The sequence below is a fragment of the Rhinolophus hipposideros genome, assembly GCF_964194185.1.
Source record: "Rhinolophus hipposideros genome assembly, chromosome: X".
NCBI lineage: Eukaryota > Metazoa > Chordata > Mammalia > Chiroptera > Rhinolophidae > Rhinolophus > Rhinolophus hipposideros.
Genome location: NC_138046.1, coordinates 120,078,078 through 120,097,265, shown reverse-complemented (window position 1 = coordinate 120,097,265; position 19,188 = coordinate 120,078,078). Strand labels below are relative to the sequence as shown.

Genomic DNA, 19,188 nt, shown 5'->3' with positions numbered 1-19,188 from the left:
TTAGTAAGATGAAAATGTAATTCATGCTCCCTTCTTGCTTACTTCGCTTTCCCTTCTTCCCTTTCCTTTCCCAACTTTTGTCTTCCATACTTTGTCTTTAATAATACAAAGGTTGGAAACATTTACAGTTGGTCTGTATCCCTTATGGAGTCTTTTGTGCCTCATCTATAGGTTGATTGTAACATTTAAAACTCATTGAAGAGTTTTTTTTTTATTATTATCACTAAGAAAATATTACTGATTGTACAACTAATTATTGCTGGTTATCTTGCCACTCTTTTAAACATGTTTTGTTTTTCTAACAGTCTGGCTGTTCTTTATTTTCCCCATTGCAAGTCCTGTCTTAAATGCTTTGTTCTTCTCAAGAGTAGATAAAATCTCTGGAACCACCTTCTTTCCCAGGCTCCTCCTTCCTCAATTCCTCCTTCTGCTCTAATCTGGATTGATGACTCCTAGGTGACTACAAAACTGTCCTCTTATGACTTAGCTCCTTTCTTATCCCATGTTGGATCCATGGTTTCCTTGATGTCATGCCTTTTCTGTATCTTGATTTTTGTTGGAGCATATCTTCAGATAACTTGCTTAGAAAAGATGTGTGGGAAGTACACTTTCTAAATATTTGCATGTCTGGACATGTCTTTATTCTGCCCCCTCACTTGACATAGAAATCTAGGCTGAAAATTATTTTTTCACAAAAGATGCAAGTCAAGCTACATTGCCTTTAGGCTTCTGGTCCCACAGTCAGATAATGATCTGATTCTCTTTCCTTTATCCCCAATGTATCTCTTCTCTATATAACTTGAAAGATCATCTCTGTATCCTTGGTGTATTCAGTTCTCGTTTTGATGCATCCAGATATGAAGGTGCTTTCCTTGTCAGGCTAAAGGTTCTCAGGCTGTTTTCAGGTCATTCAGTTCAGGGACTATTCAGATTCATGAATTTGGTAATTCCTTTGTCCCTACTGTTTTCTCTAGTTTAGAAACTCTTATCAATTATATATTAATTGGATTTTCTGAATTGATCATCTGTGATTTTTTTCTTTTATCTTATATTTCTAACACGTTGTCTTTTCATTGTATTTTCTGAGATTTTTTTTCAAAACTTACCCTTCAAGCTTTCTATTGAACTGAATGTGAAATTATATATTTAATTTCCAAGAGTATTCCCTTATTCTCTTGTTTCGTTTTATTATTATTTTCCATTAAAGGGTTTTAGTCCGCATCCTTGGACACATAGCTGTATACAGTTGTCTTATAGGATACAGGTCTAGAAACCGTATTGCTGAGACATATACTATATGTATTTAAATTCTGAAAGCTCACGATGGCCTTTCAGAAACAGGTTGCACCACCTTACTCTTTTATTTCAAGAGGAAAAAGTGGCATATCAGCATTTTACTTTTGATTTATTGGTGAGAATGAGTGTCTTTTAGAACTTTTTTGGCCATTTATATTATTTTCATCTATGTGCCTGATCACACACTTCACATTTTTTAATTGGGTTATCTTTTCTTTATGAATTGTACAAGCTCTTTATCTATATCATATATTTGTCAGTTTTATATGTTGCAAGAATTTTCTTCCAGTGTGTTATTTGCCTTGTAACTTTGCTTATGCTTTTGCCCTCTTAAATTGCTATGTAGTTGAATCTGTTCGTCTTTTCCTTTGTAGCTTCTGGATTTCACGTTATACTTAGAAATGCCCTTCGTACTCCAAGACTCTAAATGTTTTCTTTAGTATTTTCTTCTAGTACTTTCATCGCTTAAATGTTTTACATTAATAATTATGGGAAACGTTGTATATGGTATGTTTGAGGATCTAGCTTATTGACCTTTCAAATAGATAGTTAAGTCCACTTAAAACAATAATATATTCTTTCCCTGGGATTTGTATTGCCCTCATGCATTACTTCTGGATCATTTCTGCTCTGTTGTACTGTTTATCAGCTTCTTTTAGAGAAGGTATTGTTTCATAATGTAATAGTTCAGTGGGGGCTCCCTTCACTGCCACTTACTAACTTTCGAAAGTCCAGTTACGTTACTGCTCTGTGGTTCAATGCCCTCGACTATAAATGATGGTAAGAATACTACCCACCTAGTAGGTTCATGTGAAAATAACTGTGGTAATACATACACATAATCCAGAACAGTGCTTGGCAAGCCTAGTGGGTGTTAGCAGCACCTGCTGCCGTTATGCTAATGGTTCTTTCCTTTAGGGCCTATTACAGTGCCTGATTAAAAAATATCTATATGACTTAAGGGTTAGATACATGAATGTAAATTATTGAAGAGAATAGAAACCACTTGAGAAACAGCAAAAAGCATAAAGCTTAAGGCTTTTTTTTTTTTTTTTTTTTTTTAAGTGGAGAGGGATTGGGCCAAAATCTCCCAGCATTTTATCCTGAGTCTTCTATTTGTTTCCCCCTTGGCTTGTGTAGCCCAGAAAATAAGTGTCACAATAATGAAGTTTGAAAGTTGTTTTCAGCTCTTAAATTAAATTCAGTGAGTACTATTGTAATGAGTTAGACATTCATAAAATTGCTAAATATATGTCATTGAAAATGCCTATGTTCCATATTTTGTTAAACATCAATTATGATCGTAAGAAATCTGCATCTAGTAAAATGGATACTGCTGGCATGTTAATTATTCTGGAAAATAATTGGTTTGAAGTTCAGATGCTCAGGTAGGAATGTTCCCAAGTCTCAGCAGCTCCAATCTGTGTTGGAGCAGTGACAGGAAAATAAAAGAACACAGTGCGTGCCTCATCTATGGGCCTGATCATATACTTCACCATTTTTAAATTGGGTTATCTTTTCTTTTTCAATTGTGCAAGCTCTTTATCTATATCGACATGTTTTCCAGTTGTTGACAGTGGTCTGGATTTATGTTAATATAATGGCAAATGTAAATTCAACTCATAAAATAGTTGATCATCAAGAATTGTTTTTGCCTCCCATAAATGCTTCTGCACCCAGTAACTCAGAGTCTCAAGAAAGTCACAGGGAATTAGGAAGATATAATAGAGGCCGGCTGGCACTCTAGCCAGCAATGTAGTGAAGGTGGCTGTGAAGTATAAGATATATGGAGTTTGGCTGTTTGTTTCTTCTCTTGAACCCTCTCCCTGGTATCTCCCACTGAGGCAGTGCTTTTCAAAGTGTGGTCCTGAACCCTGCAGCAGAATCACCTGGAATGCCTTTTAAAAACAGTTTTCTGGATAACCAGTATTACCATTAATTAATGGGGAGAATTGAAATATGATTTAGGTTATCCGTTAAGTTGGGTCTGAAAAATGAAATAATTGTAAGCAAGTAGCATCGAAGTAGATATCATGAAAAATATCAGAACATTGTGGAGCTTTCTTTAATTATTTTAAATTTAATATTTTTATTTTGAAATGGAGATGGCTGATGGGAAGTTCATAATTTTGGAAGATGTTGACCATTCTACTCTCAGTGGCTACTCTCTTTTCCCTACTGAAATGGAAGGCCTTCCCTGCCTGAAGGTGGTCTGAACTCCCAATCCTCTGCTTTCTTCCAAGCCCACTTTCCTGAGGTTGACCTTGCTCACCAACACCTCTAGCTGGTAGCTGGAGTGCACCCTCAACACCACAGGACTGTCCATCAAGTGTCACAGAAGAACCACTGACATGATCTGAAGATCCTTCCTTGGGCTTCAAATACAAGCTTGGGCTTCCTGCTAAATTGTTTTCTAATTGGTTGTACCGATGTATTCTCCACGAGTCGATTTCCGTAGTGGTACTTCAAGTGTTCTGTTCTAGCTTCCTCTCCAATTCAGATGACCGTACACTCACCCAGATAGCACACTGTTTATATTGATTATTGCCAAACAGAGCATATGATTTTGAGCATTTATTGTGTGGCTACCTGCCTATGTTACATGTCTTTCATTTTGAATCCCCAGTAAATCTCAATTGAAGATTGAGGATTCCTTGGGAGTTATGCATATCTGGGGCTGATGGTGTGAGGTGAGGTTGAGAGCCAACAGCTCTGCTCAGCATCTAATCAACCCAAAGAATGTGACTTGATTATTATTACCTCTGACACATTAGAGTGTCATTAGCAGAAAAGTCATCTCTTGAACACATTGAACTGAACTCAATTATTGTAATGGATTACCAGCCTAGCTGTAGGGATTTTGCAGCTTTAGGGAAACTGACAAATATTTTGCCCTTTTAGATCCTACAATTAGATTCACAAGGCACAGTCAATATGCATTTTGTAGGTGCTAAATTCATCGTCTTTAACGATGACAAAAATCTCTCTGGGTAGATGAACTGGCTGTTGATCATAGACTAATTGTTGAAATGGTTTTCAGTAGTGGTATTGACAAATAGAACTGAGTCCTTGAAGGATAAATTTGACCATGAATTAATGGAACCTATTTTGGACGTTAATTTATACAAGCCTTAATAGGTCCTTTATTTATTGCATCCCATTTGCTAAAGCTAAAAGCATAACTGGAAAAATGTGTCAGTCTGGGTTCTGTTTAAACTCTATGTTCCTTTGAATTGTAACCCTCAAAATGAATAGTATTCTGATTCATAAATAAAATTAGATGTACATTCAAGCTAATATTGAAGAACTATGTTAGCCTTATTTTCTAAGATAGTCTACTTTTGCCTCCTAGAATGTGGAGAGAATTTCAGGATTTTTATTTCCTCCACCCATTGCATACCAGATCCTAATCAGGTGATAGATCTTAGAGCCTCTGACCTTTCCAGGAAGGAGGTGCTCTTGCTTACATAAAGGATGATGGCTGACATTGCATAGCATTTTAACATGGCTTGCAGTTTTCCTCTCTAACCTCATTTCTTTTCAATACTGCTCTTTCTCCTAAACAGCCTCCCCATTACCCAAACACCATTTGCCCCAAACACCAGTTTCTTCTAGGACTCTGTGGCTTTGCTTGTTGTTCCCTTGGATTGGAATGTGATTCTCTTCCTTATCCACATGATAGTTACCATCTCACATCTCTAGAGTCATCTCCTGGGCGTCTTCTCTGGGAAGTATTTCCTGGTCCCCATTCACTACCCCCCTGGAATATACCTCCAAAGTGTGGCATGTATTTTTCCATCATACTTGCCTCTAACAATCTATCATACTTACATGTTTGTATCTCTGTTGCCTCCTATAGATTGGAATTTTTTGGAAGACATAGAACCAAGCAGCACATCTCAGTAAACTGACACCCACTAAAACTTTCTTGAATAAAGGAATGAATGCATGAGTAAAACAATGGCCTGGATATATCTGTTCCCCTGCCTGGGATACTTTTTGTATGGATATCCTCCCAGCTCAATCCCTCACTTTATTCAAATCTCAGAGGTAACCTCCTGATAGGCCTCCACTCCCATCTTGTTAAAACAATCTACCCCTCTTTTATTCTCTATCCCACTGTATTTTTCTTCATAAAAACCATCAGCCTCTGACAATATGTAATATAGTTCATGTTTATTTTATTTCTATCGTCTCAGACCTTCCACTGGAAGAGGGTTTGGTGAATTTATTTTTTCTGTAAAGGAGCAGATAATAAATATTTTAGGCTTTGTATGCCTGTCACATTTCCTATGTGGGTAACGTTGACGAAAGAAAAGTTTGCTGGGAACACTTTGACAAAGAGACAAAGAAAGAAAGAGTCCTCAGTTAAGAACATAGCATTTCATTTAAATTAGGCATATAAAAATGGTTCCACGGTGGTCAGTCTGTGACCAAAAGTCTTCATTGTATTGAAATGTTTATATGTGGAAAATGTGTCTCATTGAGAAAGAAATGTTTATTTAATAGGTACTTCTTGGGGGGTTTTGTTGTTTGTTTTTGAAAACCATTGGTATAAATATTAGCTGATATATTATAAATAAATATTAGTTGAATAATTAATCTCAGTGCTGTTCTGAATGCAGAAATGTTTATTGCTCTTGGCTAAGCATCAGAAAAGAAGCTAGAATGACATTTTTCACTGGAAGTCAGGACAAGGAGACTCCCAGTCAGTGTCATCCGAGAGGCAGGGTTTGTTTCATGAGACCTTACAAGGTTGCTTCATGGAAGAGAGAGGCATGGTACATGGTTCAAAGTCCTGGCAGGAAATGGACAGATGTGGCACAGATAAAGAAATCAACAAGTCCCATTGACGCACCAAGGGTCTAGCAACATCTAGGACCTGTTAGCATGGCTAGGCCTCATGGGGCCTAGAGTGGAAGGAACATGGTGAGCTCTGGGAGAAGGGCTGACATGACAGGAATGGTAATCAGAGTGGATAAAGTCACTCCAGAACTTCAGCAAAGCAAGGAGGGGCAGGAGTAATAAATACCCTGATCTCTCTGTCCTCTTTACCCCACTTTTGACTGCCAGCACCTCCTATTGGTTGAATCCAATGGAAGGCAGAGGGCAAGGGGCCCACGTGATGCCACCCATAGGAGCGAAGCTCCCAGGGCATAGAGCAGGCAGAAAAGGAACCAGGCACGGATGGGATCTGGGGCTGGGTAGTGAGGTTTTAGTTCACGTGTTCCGGGCTTCGAGCAGAGGAAACACAAGCAAACAAAACTAAAATGCAAAAAATGGGTAACCTTGGGCAGTGATGTAGTTTTAAGGCTAAGGAAACTAAACTCTCTAGGTAGAGGCTAAGAATAATTATTTTAATGAAGAAAAGTTCTCACTTAAAACGGAACTGTTAGCTCACACCTTTGATTCTGTGATTTTCTTACCAGCCCCTTTTAATTTCTATGAGTTCCTGGTCATCAAAGTGAGCCCTTATCACTCTTGGGGAAGGCAAGAATCCACCCCCACACACCTACTTTAGTTCTTACAGCTGGACTAATAAGAAAATAATGAAATTGACGCAAGACTGAATTAACAGGAGAAGAAATAATACTTACCCATGGGAGAATCATAATATGATGTTCAGATGAAAAAATAAAAAGAGGCTCAAATAAATGATTGAACCAGGAAGCTTTTTATACTTTTTAGACAAACAGTAAATTTGTGAAAGACTTGACAGGACAAGGAAAGTCAGTGCTCATTAGAAAGGACTCTAAGGAAGGTTTGGGTATTCCTAAGTGAGGGATCTAAACAGTTTGGGCTTGGGTACTAAATTGCTAAAGGCTTTACAAGGTTTGTTTATACACGCTTTCTACTCTGGATTCTTTGAACTCTTGTGATAAGACTGTCTCTCAGCCCTCAGGAACAGGAGGGCATTGTCACACTGCAGATTTATCTCCTGCTTTTAGGGGGACAGAGAGGTCAGGATTTTCTTATTGCACAGGCAGTTCCTTAAGTAACTTTCATTCAAAATCATCAGTGCACCATTGTGAGATACCTTGGGGCAGCCTGCTCTGGGCCTTGACACTAACTTCATTTTTAGGTTTCTAAAAATGCCACTGAATATTTCTGAATGTGAGAGCTGGCCTTTTCAAGAGCGATGGTGAGCTTTGTAATAACAATGATTCTGTCCATCCTGTTGGAGTATATAATACACCCTTTGAGCTCACACCCTAAGTCCAGGACCCCCTGGATCATGCAGTGCAGAAATCTCCACACTTTTTGCTTTTGTACTTCTATGAGTGAAAAAGTTTTGAACACGTACCCCATGACATATGTTAATTTATTCATGATATATATATATGTATATATATACACATATGTATATGTATACATATATCAAAAGATGTATAACAAAAGATGAATACAAGTCACATTTGACTTCTGCAATGACAAAAGGTGCTCAAAGTGGTTCCCATCAGTGTCCTGACATTTCTGATTACGGTGAACTCCTGCTTGAGCAACGTTGACCAAAGTGTCCACTGGTATACATTTGTTCGGCACCCCCGGTATATACGTACTATCGTAAAGAATATATTATGGAAAATATAAGGCATAGTTAAGAAAGATGTTATAATGAGATGTTGAAATAAGATGAGAGAAAGGTGAAATACAGATTTTAATCATTTGTAAACATTTTCCTATCAGTGCTTAAAAATTATTTAGTATTTTAAATGACAGCAAAGTGATTGAGGTTACTTATTTATTTTCAAGCGTCTTGGTTTCCCACTTCATTGAATAAAAATTTGAAGTACTGGTTGCAAGTTCAGCTTTTTTCTTTACTTGGTTTTAATCATTGTCATTGGAGGCAAAAAGGAACTACAGAAACGTAAAAATCAAATGAACGAAGTATTTTACCAACTTGCTCACCAGATAATGAAATACTATTTTTCAATCCCATCTATGTAAGGGGTTTTGTTGAAATTCAGCTGGAAAGTTTCCATATTCCTTGCTGTCCCTCAACCGTTCTCATAAACCAAATAGAAAATATTGCACTTTTATATTTAACAAATGAGTTCACAATCCACTGAAATGCTTCATTTGGAGGATTTTTAAAGAGGTTAGAAAAATTCATTTCCAAGTTTTCAAAGGCTGCTGTTTTTATAGATACATATTTGCATAATTTTCAATAAAACAAACACATAATGGTAGAATCGGTTCCAAACATCTGTTTCCCTACATTCGTGCCACAATCCAAGTTTCTTTTGTAAAATAAGTTACTTTCTCATTTATTATTCTACTATCTCCTTTACTCTGAAGGGACTAATCTTTGAGTTCAGTGTCACACGGTAGTCAGCAACCCCTGTGTAGAACAGAAGATTTTCTTCTTTTTTTAAAAAAAATATCATTTTTATCTTCACTTGCTGGGAATTTTTTTTAAATTTTTTTATTGGGGAATATTGGGGAACAATGTGTTTTTCCAGGACACATCAGCTCCAAGTCAAATTGTTGTTTTCAATCTAGTTGTGGAGGGCGCAGCTCACTGGCCCATGTGGGAATCGAACCGGCTACCTTGGTGTTATGAGCTCTGCCCTTTAACCAACTGAGGCTACTGGCCGCTCGACAGAAGATTTTCATAGCTGCTCTACTGTACTTTAATGGTTTTATTTCAGAAGCAAGCACATTGTTGCCATGCTAAAGCACTTTTGTTTCTTTGGAACCATAATTTGCAATGCATTCTTTCAAGTGGGCAGGCATCTTTAAATTTACCCTAACAACCTTGTTTTGTTGTAGTCTAAGCTTGTACGACTAGATAGCCAAAGTGTTTTTCTTTTTCTTTTTCTTTTTTTTTTTAAAGATTTTATTGGGGAAGGGGAACAGGACTTTATTGGGGAACAGTGTGTACTTCCAGGACTTTTTTTTCCCAAGTCAAATTGTTGTCCTTTCAATCTTAGTTGTAGAGGGTGCCGTTCAGCTTCAAGTTGTTGTCCTTTCAATCTTAGTTGTGGAGGGCGCAGCTCAGCTCCAGTTGCTGTTGCTAGTTACAGGGAGCACAGCCCACCATCCCTTGCAGGAGTCGAACCGGCAACCTTGTAGTTGAGAGGACGCACTCCAACCAACTGAGCCAACCAACTGAGCCATCTGAGAGCTCAGCGGCAGCTCAGCTCAAGGTGCCGTGTTCAATCTTAGTTGCAGGGGGCTCTGTCCACCATCCCTTGCAGGAGTCAAGGAGTTGAACAGGCAACCTTGTGGTTGAGAGTCCACTGGCCCATGTGGGAATTGAACCGACAGCCTTCGGAGTTAGGAGCAAGGAGCTCTAACTGCCTGAGCCACCGGGGGCCCCCAGAGTGTTTTTCTTGTTCAGAGTGTTCTTTTATATTATTATATAAAATTTAGAATTCTCTTAATAGAATTCTTTAAAAAGGACTGTGGAGATATCTCTATTGGATGGCATTAAATCTATAAGTTAATTTGAAGAGACCTGAAATTTTCATAGTTGGTCTACTCATTAAGGAGAAGCTCCATTTATTTCAAACCCTCCTAAAATTCTCCCATAAGAGTCCTCCAAACATTTTGTGGTTTTTCTAAGCTAAAGCATTCTGGATTCTGTTGATTTTTCAAGTGCTAGGTAAATTTCCAAGCTTGACCAAACAGTTCTCAATCTTTAAATGTTCCTGACATGTTTTGGGAATTGATTGACAGTGGTCTGTGGAATTGATTCCTGAAAGTTAAGTTCTTCTGAACCTGCAATATGCCTATTTGTGAAGGCAAAAGGCATGACACTGACCAGTTACATGAGCTGTAAACACATTATGTGCAGTTATTTATGTTTATATTAAATTTCACTCATTTCCTGTGACAGGATTTGGTTAGGCTCTTTTGATTCCAAAGGACTGAGGTTTGCCCAGATTTGTAAAAAAAAAAGAAAAAAAAGTTGTGTAGAAAAATTCCTATAAGAGAGATGGAATCCCATGGACATGTGAAAATGGAAATGTAGAGTGGCTGAGCCTCATGGGAATCAGTACTAGGAGGTACCAGATGTTAGAAGCTTTAGGATCCTTGTTAGCAGGAGTTCCTGGGGCTCCTAGCATGATGTCACTCCATGGTATGGTTTCTCTCCAAGTTTAGTCACATCTCTTCTGACTACCCTTTATCCTTTCCCTCAATGATTCTGTTTACTCATAGTTTCTGTTTTCTTATGTAGCACATATAAATCTCATCCCTAAACTCGTATGTGAGTATGGTCATGTTATATTCCTGTTGTTTGGCAGTTCAAATATAATCATGTTCAGTATTTAAACGTCCTGGAACTCTATGTAGAGCGGAAATTCCAGCAGCCCTTTATGGCCAGCCTTCAGATTATGTTACCTGCTCCTAATATACCTTAGTCCAAGCCTGTGTGGTCCCCTGAAGTTCACTGACTCTGCCATTTCTTTAGGCTCAATCTACAGGTCTTGGTGCCTTGCTAGACATACCACCATGCTCTCTCTCCTGAAATGTCTGCCACCTCACAGGAGTCCTCTGCCCTTGCCTCCTCAGCCAAGTTGCTCAGACTTTGAGGAAACAAAAGTCAAGAAAGAGGGTTACTTGTAATCAGCTTTTGCTTGGGCCCTAGTAAATGCATCTCCCTAAGACAAGGAACTGCAAAAGACCTGCCTATCTTATTAGACCTGGTAGAGGAAAAAGTTCTGTGAGAACAAAGACAATCTTTTCCAATATGTTATTTTGCCACACATGTCATCATAATTTTGACTTGCTGAAAACCTATCAAGGGATCTCTCTGTTGTAACCTATCAACTTGAACAATCCATGCTTCTGCTTTCTTTTTCCTTTCTGCTTACATTCTTGTTCTGGGGAAATCTGGTTTGCCTAGCATAGCATTTTTGCTCAGAACTTTTCTCTTAAGGCTCCCTCACAGGCCACAATAGGGCTTATGAACTGTTGACTTTTGTGCTGGGAGCCACCATTACCCAAGTCCAGTCAGGGATGTGAGAAAGTCATGAAGAATAGACTGTGGGGTTCTCGTGGCTGCCATGTCAACAGGAATAATGAGGAGAGAAGTTTCTTTGGACGTGTCTGTGGTATTTGTCCAGTGTAACATATTTAGTCATAAATGGTGTAGGCAATAAGGTTGGTAGAGAGAATCCTTTGGGGATGTGGAATTTCAGGATTATAAAATAATATCAAAAGCACTATTTACAGATTGTCTGAGTGAGCTTTTGGTGCATAACAAACGTTCCCACAATTCAGTGTTGTACAACAGTCGTTACTAGCTAACCCTCATTTATCTGGCTGATTGAGGCTGGGGGACTCGGCAGCTCTGCTCTGCTTGGCCCAAACTGAGGTGCTGGCTCTAGTTATTCCACATGTGTCCATTCTGGAGCCTAAGCTGAGGGGGCGGCAGCTTCCTGGAGAAGGTCTTCTCATGGTGATGATAGAGAAGTGTGAGCACATGCCCGATGGCACAAGTGTTTTCTGCTTCTCACATCGGGACTCAGCCATGAGACATACTTTGGACAGTGAGATGTTAGCAGAGTCAAGGGGTGGAGAAATATGTACTGTGGGCAGCCGAAAGGCCTTGTAAAGCAATGTGGTATTGGTGGCAAACCACATCCACCCGCCACTATCTTTTCTAGAGTCTTTAACTCCACACCAAAGGTAATAGCTTCTAAATTTGGTCCTTCCTTCCAGAATCTTTCCCCTCAGCGCATATTCCAAAGAAGGACCTTACTGGTTCCAATGAGTGCATGGGAAACTGGAATTACTTTAGGTTTTCTTACAGGGTGCTTTATAATTGTCAAAGTAATTCTTTGTGATACATTGGATGTATCCATCTTTGATTTCTGCTGAGGAAGAAAGGCTCCAAGAGTTCAAGGATAGCCCTTTCCCTCTGTTATGGGGACTTAGGCAGCAGGATTACGATTATTCCTCTTGAAATGAATCTGTCAGAAACAGGAAGATTGCTCATTCAATCTCAGGACACATTTTCAATCACAATTAATATACTCTGTGGTTTTAGGTCACAGATTCCTGGCCTATGTGTGTGTGTTTGTTGGAAAAGGTTGGGGGCTGGGGCCAGAGGTTTGTGTAGCTCATCAGTTGTATTCTTCTAGTCTCAGCATCAGAATTCACTGGAGCATGTTCAGCAGGTGAAAAAATGCTGCTCTTTCAGCTCATTATAAAAGGACTCAAGCATCTTTATTAAAAAATATTGCAAGGAGAGAGCCAAAAAGTGCTTGCCTTAATACAAAAAAACAAAATGATGTTTCATGGGGAACATTTTAATGTGGATTCATTCTTGCTGGAAAAGAGACAGAAGTTGATTATTTTTAGATAATTTATTCTGAAAATACAACCTGTTGAGCAAGAAAATGATAATGCCAGTAGGAGGTTATACTCAAAGTGCAAGCAAAACAGAGGAATTAAAAAATCGTAAACAACAAATGAAAATGTGAGAACAAACAATGACCACAAAATACACATTTGGTTGTAAGTTTCAAACTTTACTTGGGTAGGGAAACGACACTGAAATGTTAGGGATGAACTTCAGATACTCTGTTGACACAGAGGATGGCAGCATCTGAGACGAAAGGGCCTGCTCCTGTGTCCACCTTACAACATTACTGCTTCTCATTTTCCCCATGATTCAGGCTCACTCGCCAGCCCTGGACACAGTGTTTGCCTAGTAGTCCATAAATATGGCCGATGAAACTTACTAACAGTGATTCAGTCTCTAGAGAGTCTGGATTTTATTCCTGCTTCTTTCATACTTCTGTATTCTGGTTTATATTGCCTTGTGTATATCAATTTAAATTTGTGTTTACTGTGCCATTGCATTTGATATGAGTTTTCAAATTGAAGGCTTACGATTCGTGAGGCATTTCACCTAGAGATGGGCTGTAGGTATTTGAAACATTATTGAGTTTGTCTTCATATTTTAAGACTGAATGAGTTCATGATGTCTGAAAACTGTTCCTTTTTATTCATTGACCTCAAGAGATGAAAATAACAGCTAATGCTTCTTGAGTGCTCACTATGTGCCAGACATTTTGCTAAGTGATTTACATTTACTCATTCATTTAATTTTCACAACTATCTTATGAGATTCTTACTATTATTTTTACCATTTTCCAGATGAGGAAACTGAGGCACAGAGTGATGAAGTAATTTGTACAGTTCACACTGCCTGGAAGTGATAGGGCAAAGATTCGAATCCAGAGAGTCTGGCTCCAAAGTCTCACTCCGAACTACCATCTCAGTTCTCAGGTTTACCCTATACTCGGGGATTTGTGTGTTTCTTGTGCAAACCAGAAAGAGGTAGCTCCTTGGAGAGAAAAATGTCTCCTGTTATTTAGATATATCAGGACACAGGACTTACATTAGACAACATGCTCATAGGTCGATCCTCACTGGGAATGCCCTGTGTGTGCAGGAAGAAGTTTCCAGAGTAAGAGTTTCACCCCTGCTCTGTCAGAATGGCCTCCAAATATGTTAAAAACCCGACAATTTCTTGCCATCTCTGCCACTCTCACCCTGGTCCAAGCCACCATGATATTTTGTCAGGATTGATGCAATGGGCCCTGAAATGCCCTCCCTGCTTCCACCAGCGTCGCCTTCTGTCTGTTCTCAGTATAACAGCTATCACATTACTCCACTCAGAACCTTCCAATAGCCCTCTTTTCACTCAGAACAAAACACAGAGTCCTTCGAAGAGCCCGTGTGATCTTGGATTTCCCTTCATCCCTTCTTTACCACACCCTCACGGCCTCCAGCCTCCCCACCCCTCAACTGGCCTCTGGGCTGTCCTTCAGGCATGCTCTCACCAGGCAAGTCAGGCCTTAGGACCTTTGCACTTGGTGGTCCCTCTACTGGAAATGCTCCTCCCCCAGGCATTTCCTGGCCGCTGATATCACCCTGCAGTACCCTCACCCAGCAACTCTCTATCCTTCCTCTTTGCATTATTTTTCTCCTTAGTGTTCATAATTTTCTGACATGCCATACATTTTACTAATGTATTAGTTTATTCTCTGTCTCTGAACTAGAGTGAACATTTTACTTTATTATTTTGCTTTTGTTCCTATTGTATTCCCAGAAATGAGAAGCCAGTGGGTGTTCAACAAATATTTGTTGATTAAATGAATGCATTATGTGGTTGTTTTGGAGACTTAAATAAACTAACATATGGAAAGCATTTCAAAAAATGCTTAGCATGAAATTGGTGCTTAATAAATGTCAGGTATTAATAAAGTAATAATATAATAGTTATTGAATGAATGATGAATTAAAAAATAGAGACTATTACTTTATCACATAGTGGAAAGAGGACAATCTAGCTACAGATGATTTCAAGATTTTAACTTAAATATACAATGGGTGCTAGAGCTGGTAATCGGGATATCACTGGGTCCTCTTTTCTTTATCAAGAAGACGTACGAAAACCCACCCTTCCCTGGGCAAGTGAATGGTTCCCAAACCTTGCTGCACTTTGAAATCACCTGGGGAATCTTTTTAAAAATTGATCCTGGCTTCCACCCCCGATATTCTGATTTCATTCGTCGGGGTTGAAACCTGGTCATTAGAACTTTTCTAATGCTTCTTAGGTGATTCTAATGTGCAGGAAAGCTTGGGAACCACTGCTGGAAGCTTTTTACAGAACTGGCACCAGCAATGGGAAAGTCTCTCTCAGTCCTTCTCTATACTTGGAATTGAGAGTTATACCAACCAGGGTTCAAGTCTCTGTTCTGTAACACATGTGACCATTAGCGAGTCGCTTCCCCTCTATAGCCTTCCTCATATAGAATACTCGTATGTCTTCTGTGGATTATGGTGCAAGCTCAGAGCTCAGGGCCAGAATCTGAAAATGTGGATTTCTTCTCCCTCTTTTCCTTTGTTCCATTTGGGGATAAAAGGAGAGACTTGTTTCAAAAAGTAGCTCAAGAACTACACGCTGTGAGCTGGAGCTCTCTTGCAAGAAGAAACAAGAGGACAGAACAATGTCTACCCCCCAAGAGGCCCCATTCTCCCCCAGGCACACACAGCCATGCCTGTTTCAGGTCTGTGAGAGATCACTGCCCAGGGGGTCAAGTTCCTGCCCAATGAGTCCTGCTGTGGGAACTTCAGAGGTCCTCCTGGTATCCTGGTTCCCAGCCTTGACTTCCCCACCTGTTCCCTGTGTCTCAGTCCTTCCCTGCCCAGGGCTCCTGTCCTAGGTACTGGGCTTCACTCTGCCTCGGTTTGCTGGTTTAATCAGGATCTTGAATTCTGTTCTTCGGAATACTAGTCTTCTCCATGTGACCTGCTGCCCACTTGAGGTCTGCCCACCTCCCTCCATCCCAAACATATGCACCACCATGGTAGCCATGTCTAATCTCTAGGTCCACACAAACACCTGCAATTTCACATAAGACAGCCCCTCCCTTTTGTCCCCATTATGCCTCTTCCCTGAGCTTGGATGTTTGTAGAATGCTGGTGGGACATTGGGGATAGCACCAGGGCCATCTTCATGGCCATGGGACCCATGCAGTCACACAGGGCCCTGGACTGGGTTTTATGTTCTGCTGTCTTGAAGTTCTTAATCGTAGGGCTCCACCTTTTCATTTTTCACTGTCCTTGCAAATTATGTAGCTAGTCAAGCGCTTGACACTTAGAATCAGAAGACTTGGTGTGAATCACACCTGGCTGACACCTGAGAAGAGAATGACATGACCTTGGCGCAGTTATTCTTCTTCTCTCGGCATTTGCAAAGAGAAATTGGGTGGGCTCAACTGGCTCCATCGTAAGGGGGTTCTGAGGATGAATAAGATAACAGATGAGTATCAGCACGTGGTACACAACGTGTTAGTTGTCAACTAACACTTCTCTTTTACCTAGAGTTCCAGATCACAAGCTGCTAAATCACAGACATTTCCTTTCTGTTTCAAAGGGATTTTAAACTCTATTTTCCTAGTCAGTGATATATGCCTAAAGGACAGATCCTGGATGGTTTTCATTGATTTTTCTTAACTCTTATTAATTACACAGGACAACAGGATTCCTCCTTCTCTGTCTTTCTTTATTACATTTGAACAATATGTTGTCCAGATGGCATACAGAGTAGCATCTTTCAACGTATTTAAAAATGATGTGCTTTTACTTATTGAAGAAGATTAGACGGAGAGAAAATTGAATTAAGTCCATGTTATTGGAATAATCTTGGCTTACATTACTTAAGGAGCTTTCTAGAGTTCAAAGTGATAACTCTTCCCTCAAAAGAAATCTTCCTTGGACAACGTGCATGTGAAGATTTCAGTAAGAGTTACAGGAGTTGGTTTTCAACCCGACACTCTGACATACCAGCCATGGGCCCTGAGTAACAAGAAGCCACTATTTTGATCTCAGTTTCCTTACTGGTAAATGCAGATAATAATACCTTCTCTGCTCCCTCATTCTCAAGGTTGCTTTGTGGGTCAAATGAGATATTTGTGGAAGCATTTTGAAAATTTTTGAATGCTATACACATTTCAAGCTTAGATTATTCATAAGACTTCTGAAAATTTCAATGTTAACAAAAAGATTCATTTGAATCATTTGAAAATCTCTCCAGGAAAGAAATGCCAAGAGCTTATTGTTCACCGTCTTTGGAGAGGGGGAATGTGTTCAATACCAGGATAACCTATTACCACCAAAATGATCCCTATCACTTCAATTTCACTGGCGCCAGAAGCCATACACATTACCTACTTAATGTCTGTAATTCTCTGAGGTTCTTTCTCAGCATATATTATAATTTTATAGTTTTCCACAAAGAAGTATCTTTTTCTCTACTTATTAATTTAGTTATTTATTGAGAATCCACTACATGCCAGGCACCGTTCAAGGCACCGAGGATAAATCAGTGAATGAAACCAAGTTGCTTGCCCTCATGGAGCCTACATTCTAGTGTGAAGAGCAAAACACTAAAAATAAGCATTAAAATGAGTATATCCCATGGCACATTAGCAAGTGATTAGTGCTGGGGGGGGGATAGTAGAGGGTAAAGGGATCTCAGTGTGGGGAAAGCAGGGTTGCAATTTTAAAGTGTGTGACCAGGATGATCCTCTTTAAGAAGGTCACATTTGAACAGAGACTTGGGAGAGGTGAGGATGAGCCATACAGATATCTGCAGGACAAGGATTTTCATTTCAGGGCACAGCCTGTGCAAAGGCCTAAAGCGGAAGTGGGCCTAGAGTTTTCAAGGACTAAGGAGGCCATGCAAGAACCATGAACGGTCTCCCCACACCATTCCCACTCTCTACCAAATAGACAATGGAAGATTTGGAAACTAGACAGAATGTGATTACCAGGCCATTGCCTAACACATACATTGATGCCTTGTTTCTCTCGTGTGTGTTTTCCCCACAGTCACATGACACAGGCAATCCCATTTGATGACCCTCGGTTGGAGAGCTGCCAAATCATCCCTCCGGCTCCACGGAAGGTGGAGATGAGGAGGGACCCTGTCCTGGGATTTGGTTTCGTGGCAGGGAGTGAAAAGCCAGTGGTTGTTCGCTCAGTAACACCAGGTAAGCACCCAAACCCACTCCTCGGTCTCCTGGGACCATCCATCACACTCTGCTAGAATGATGACTATTCAGTTTCATTCATTTTGTACTGTTCCATTTCAGGCTGGGAAGACTAGTTGAGTTTTCCCAACACCTGGATAGAGTCAGACCACCAGAGGGACAGAAATGGCTCTGCAAACCAGGGTTAGACTGCCAAATCCATTATATTGCTTGACTTAGGAAAACATTTATCCATCATTTGTGACCAAGGAAATGACCCACTTCTTAATGTGTGAATGGAAATAATAAGAGGCAGGCACTGTACTATATTTCGGTAAGCTCCTGACGATCTCCTTAGCGAAAAAAAAAAGCAGGAAGTATTATTTAAGTTACGGTGGGATCTAATCATGGGTGTAGTTGGATAATTTTACAAAGATGCACTCCGCTTCCTTCCCACTAGAGGCAGAAGGTATTTTCTTAGCCCATCGCTATTAGGCTGGACCAGGTGACTGACTTGGCCTACTGGCGTATCAGCAAAAATGACAAGCAAAGGCTTGAGATATGCTTGTGCAGTTGAGCTTGTTTCTTGGGTTTCTGCCATGACCATAAGAATTTCCCTCAAGTGGCTGCTACCCTTTCAGCCTAAGCCCCAAAATGAACGCTTTCGGCAGCCAGCCTACAGCCTAGAGCTAAGTACAGCCTGATCTGCAGTGTCCATCCGAGCCTGGCCTGGATCAGCCAATCTAAAGACCCATAAACATGAGAAGAAATGATTATTGGGTACCCTACTGAGTTTGTTATACAGTAAACACTGACTGATACAGTGGGTGGCAAACCTTGTACATTCTACAATATGGTCAGATAATTAACATCATTCTCATAAGAGGAGACAGGTGTTCCACTAGCAACACAGTTTAATGTAATGGATGGTCACGCAGTTGCCTGCAGTGGGCGGCCTTTGCCTTTCTAGAAAAAATGCTCTTTTAATTATTTAATTATTATACATATTGATGTGCTTATTTTAATGCACTTGTATTGAATTTATCTTCAGACCAAAGGAGACTATCATCTGTGCTGTTTCTCTCCGGGGTTTTCCAAATGAGTGACAGAGCTCAGCAGTAAAGTGCACAGACTCTGGCATCAGACTGCCTGGCTTTGATGGATTTGAATCCTGCCTCTCTCTGTCCCTTATTAGATTGTGTCGCTTCCGTGTTAAGTCTCCTGCATTTCAGTTTGATGTAACTTCTCTATATCATCTGGACAATGAAGATCGTAGTAGTATCTACCTTACAGGCCTAGAGATAAAATGAAATACATTAGAAGAGGGCCAGGTACATACTTATTCCATAATGTTTATTATTATTAAACGAAAATATTCGACCAGCTGTGTCTG

General features: G+C 39.9%; 1 protein-coding gene across 5 annotated transcripts in view; it reads left to right on the top strand.

Annotated features, from left to right (window-relative positions):
- The window catches only part of FRMPD4 (FERM and PDZ domain containing 4), a 750,657-nt gene that overhangs the window by 642,916 nt on the left and 88,553 nt on the right, over positions 1-19,188 (top strand). For all 5 annotated transcript variants that reach the window (XM_081042401.1, XM_081042403.1, XM_081042402.1 and 2 more), the window contains one exon: positions 17,656-17,816. In XM_081042401.1, coding sequence (XP_080898527.1) covers positions 17,656-17,816 — 161 coding nt within the window. The remainder of the gene's footprint in view (positions 1-17,655; positions 17,817-19,188) is intronic.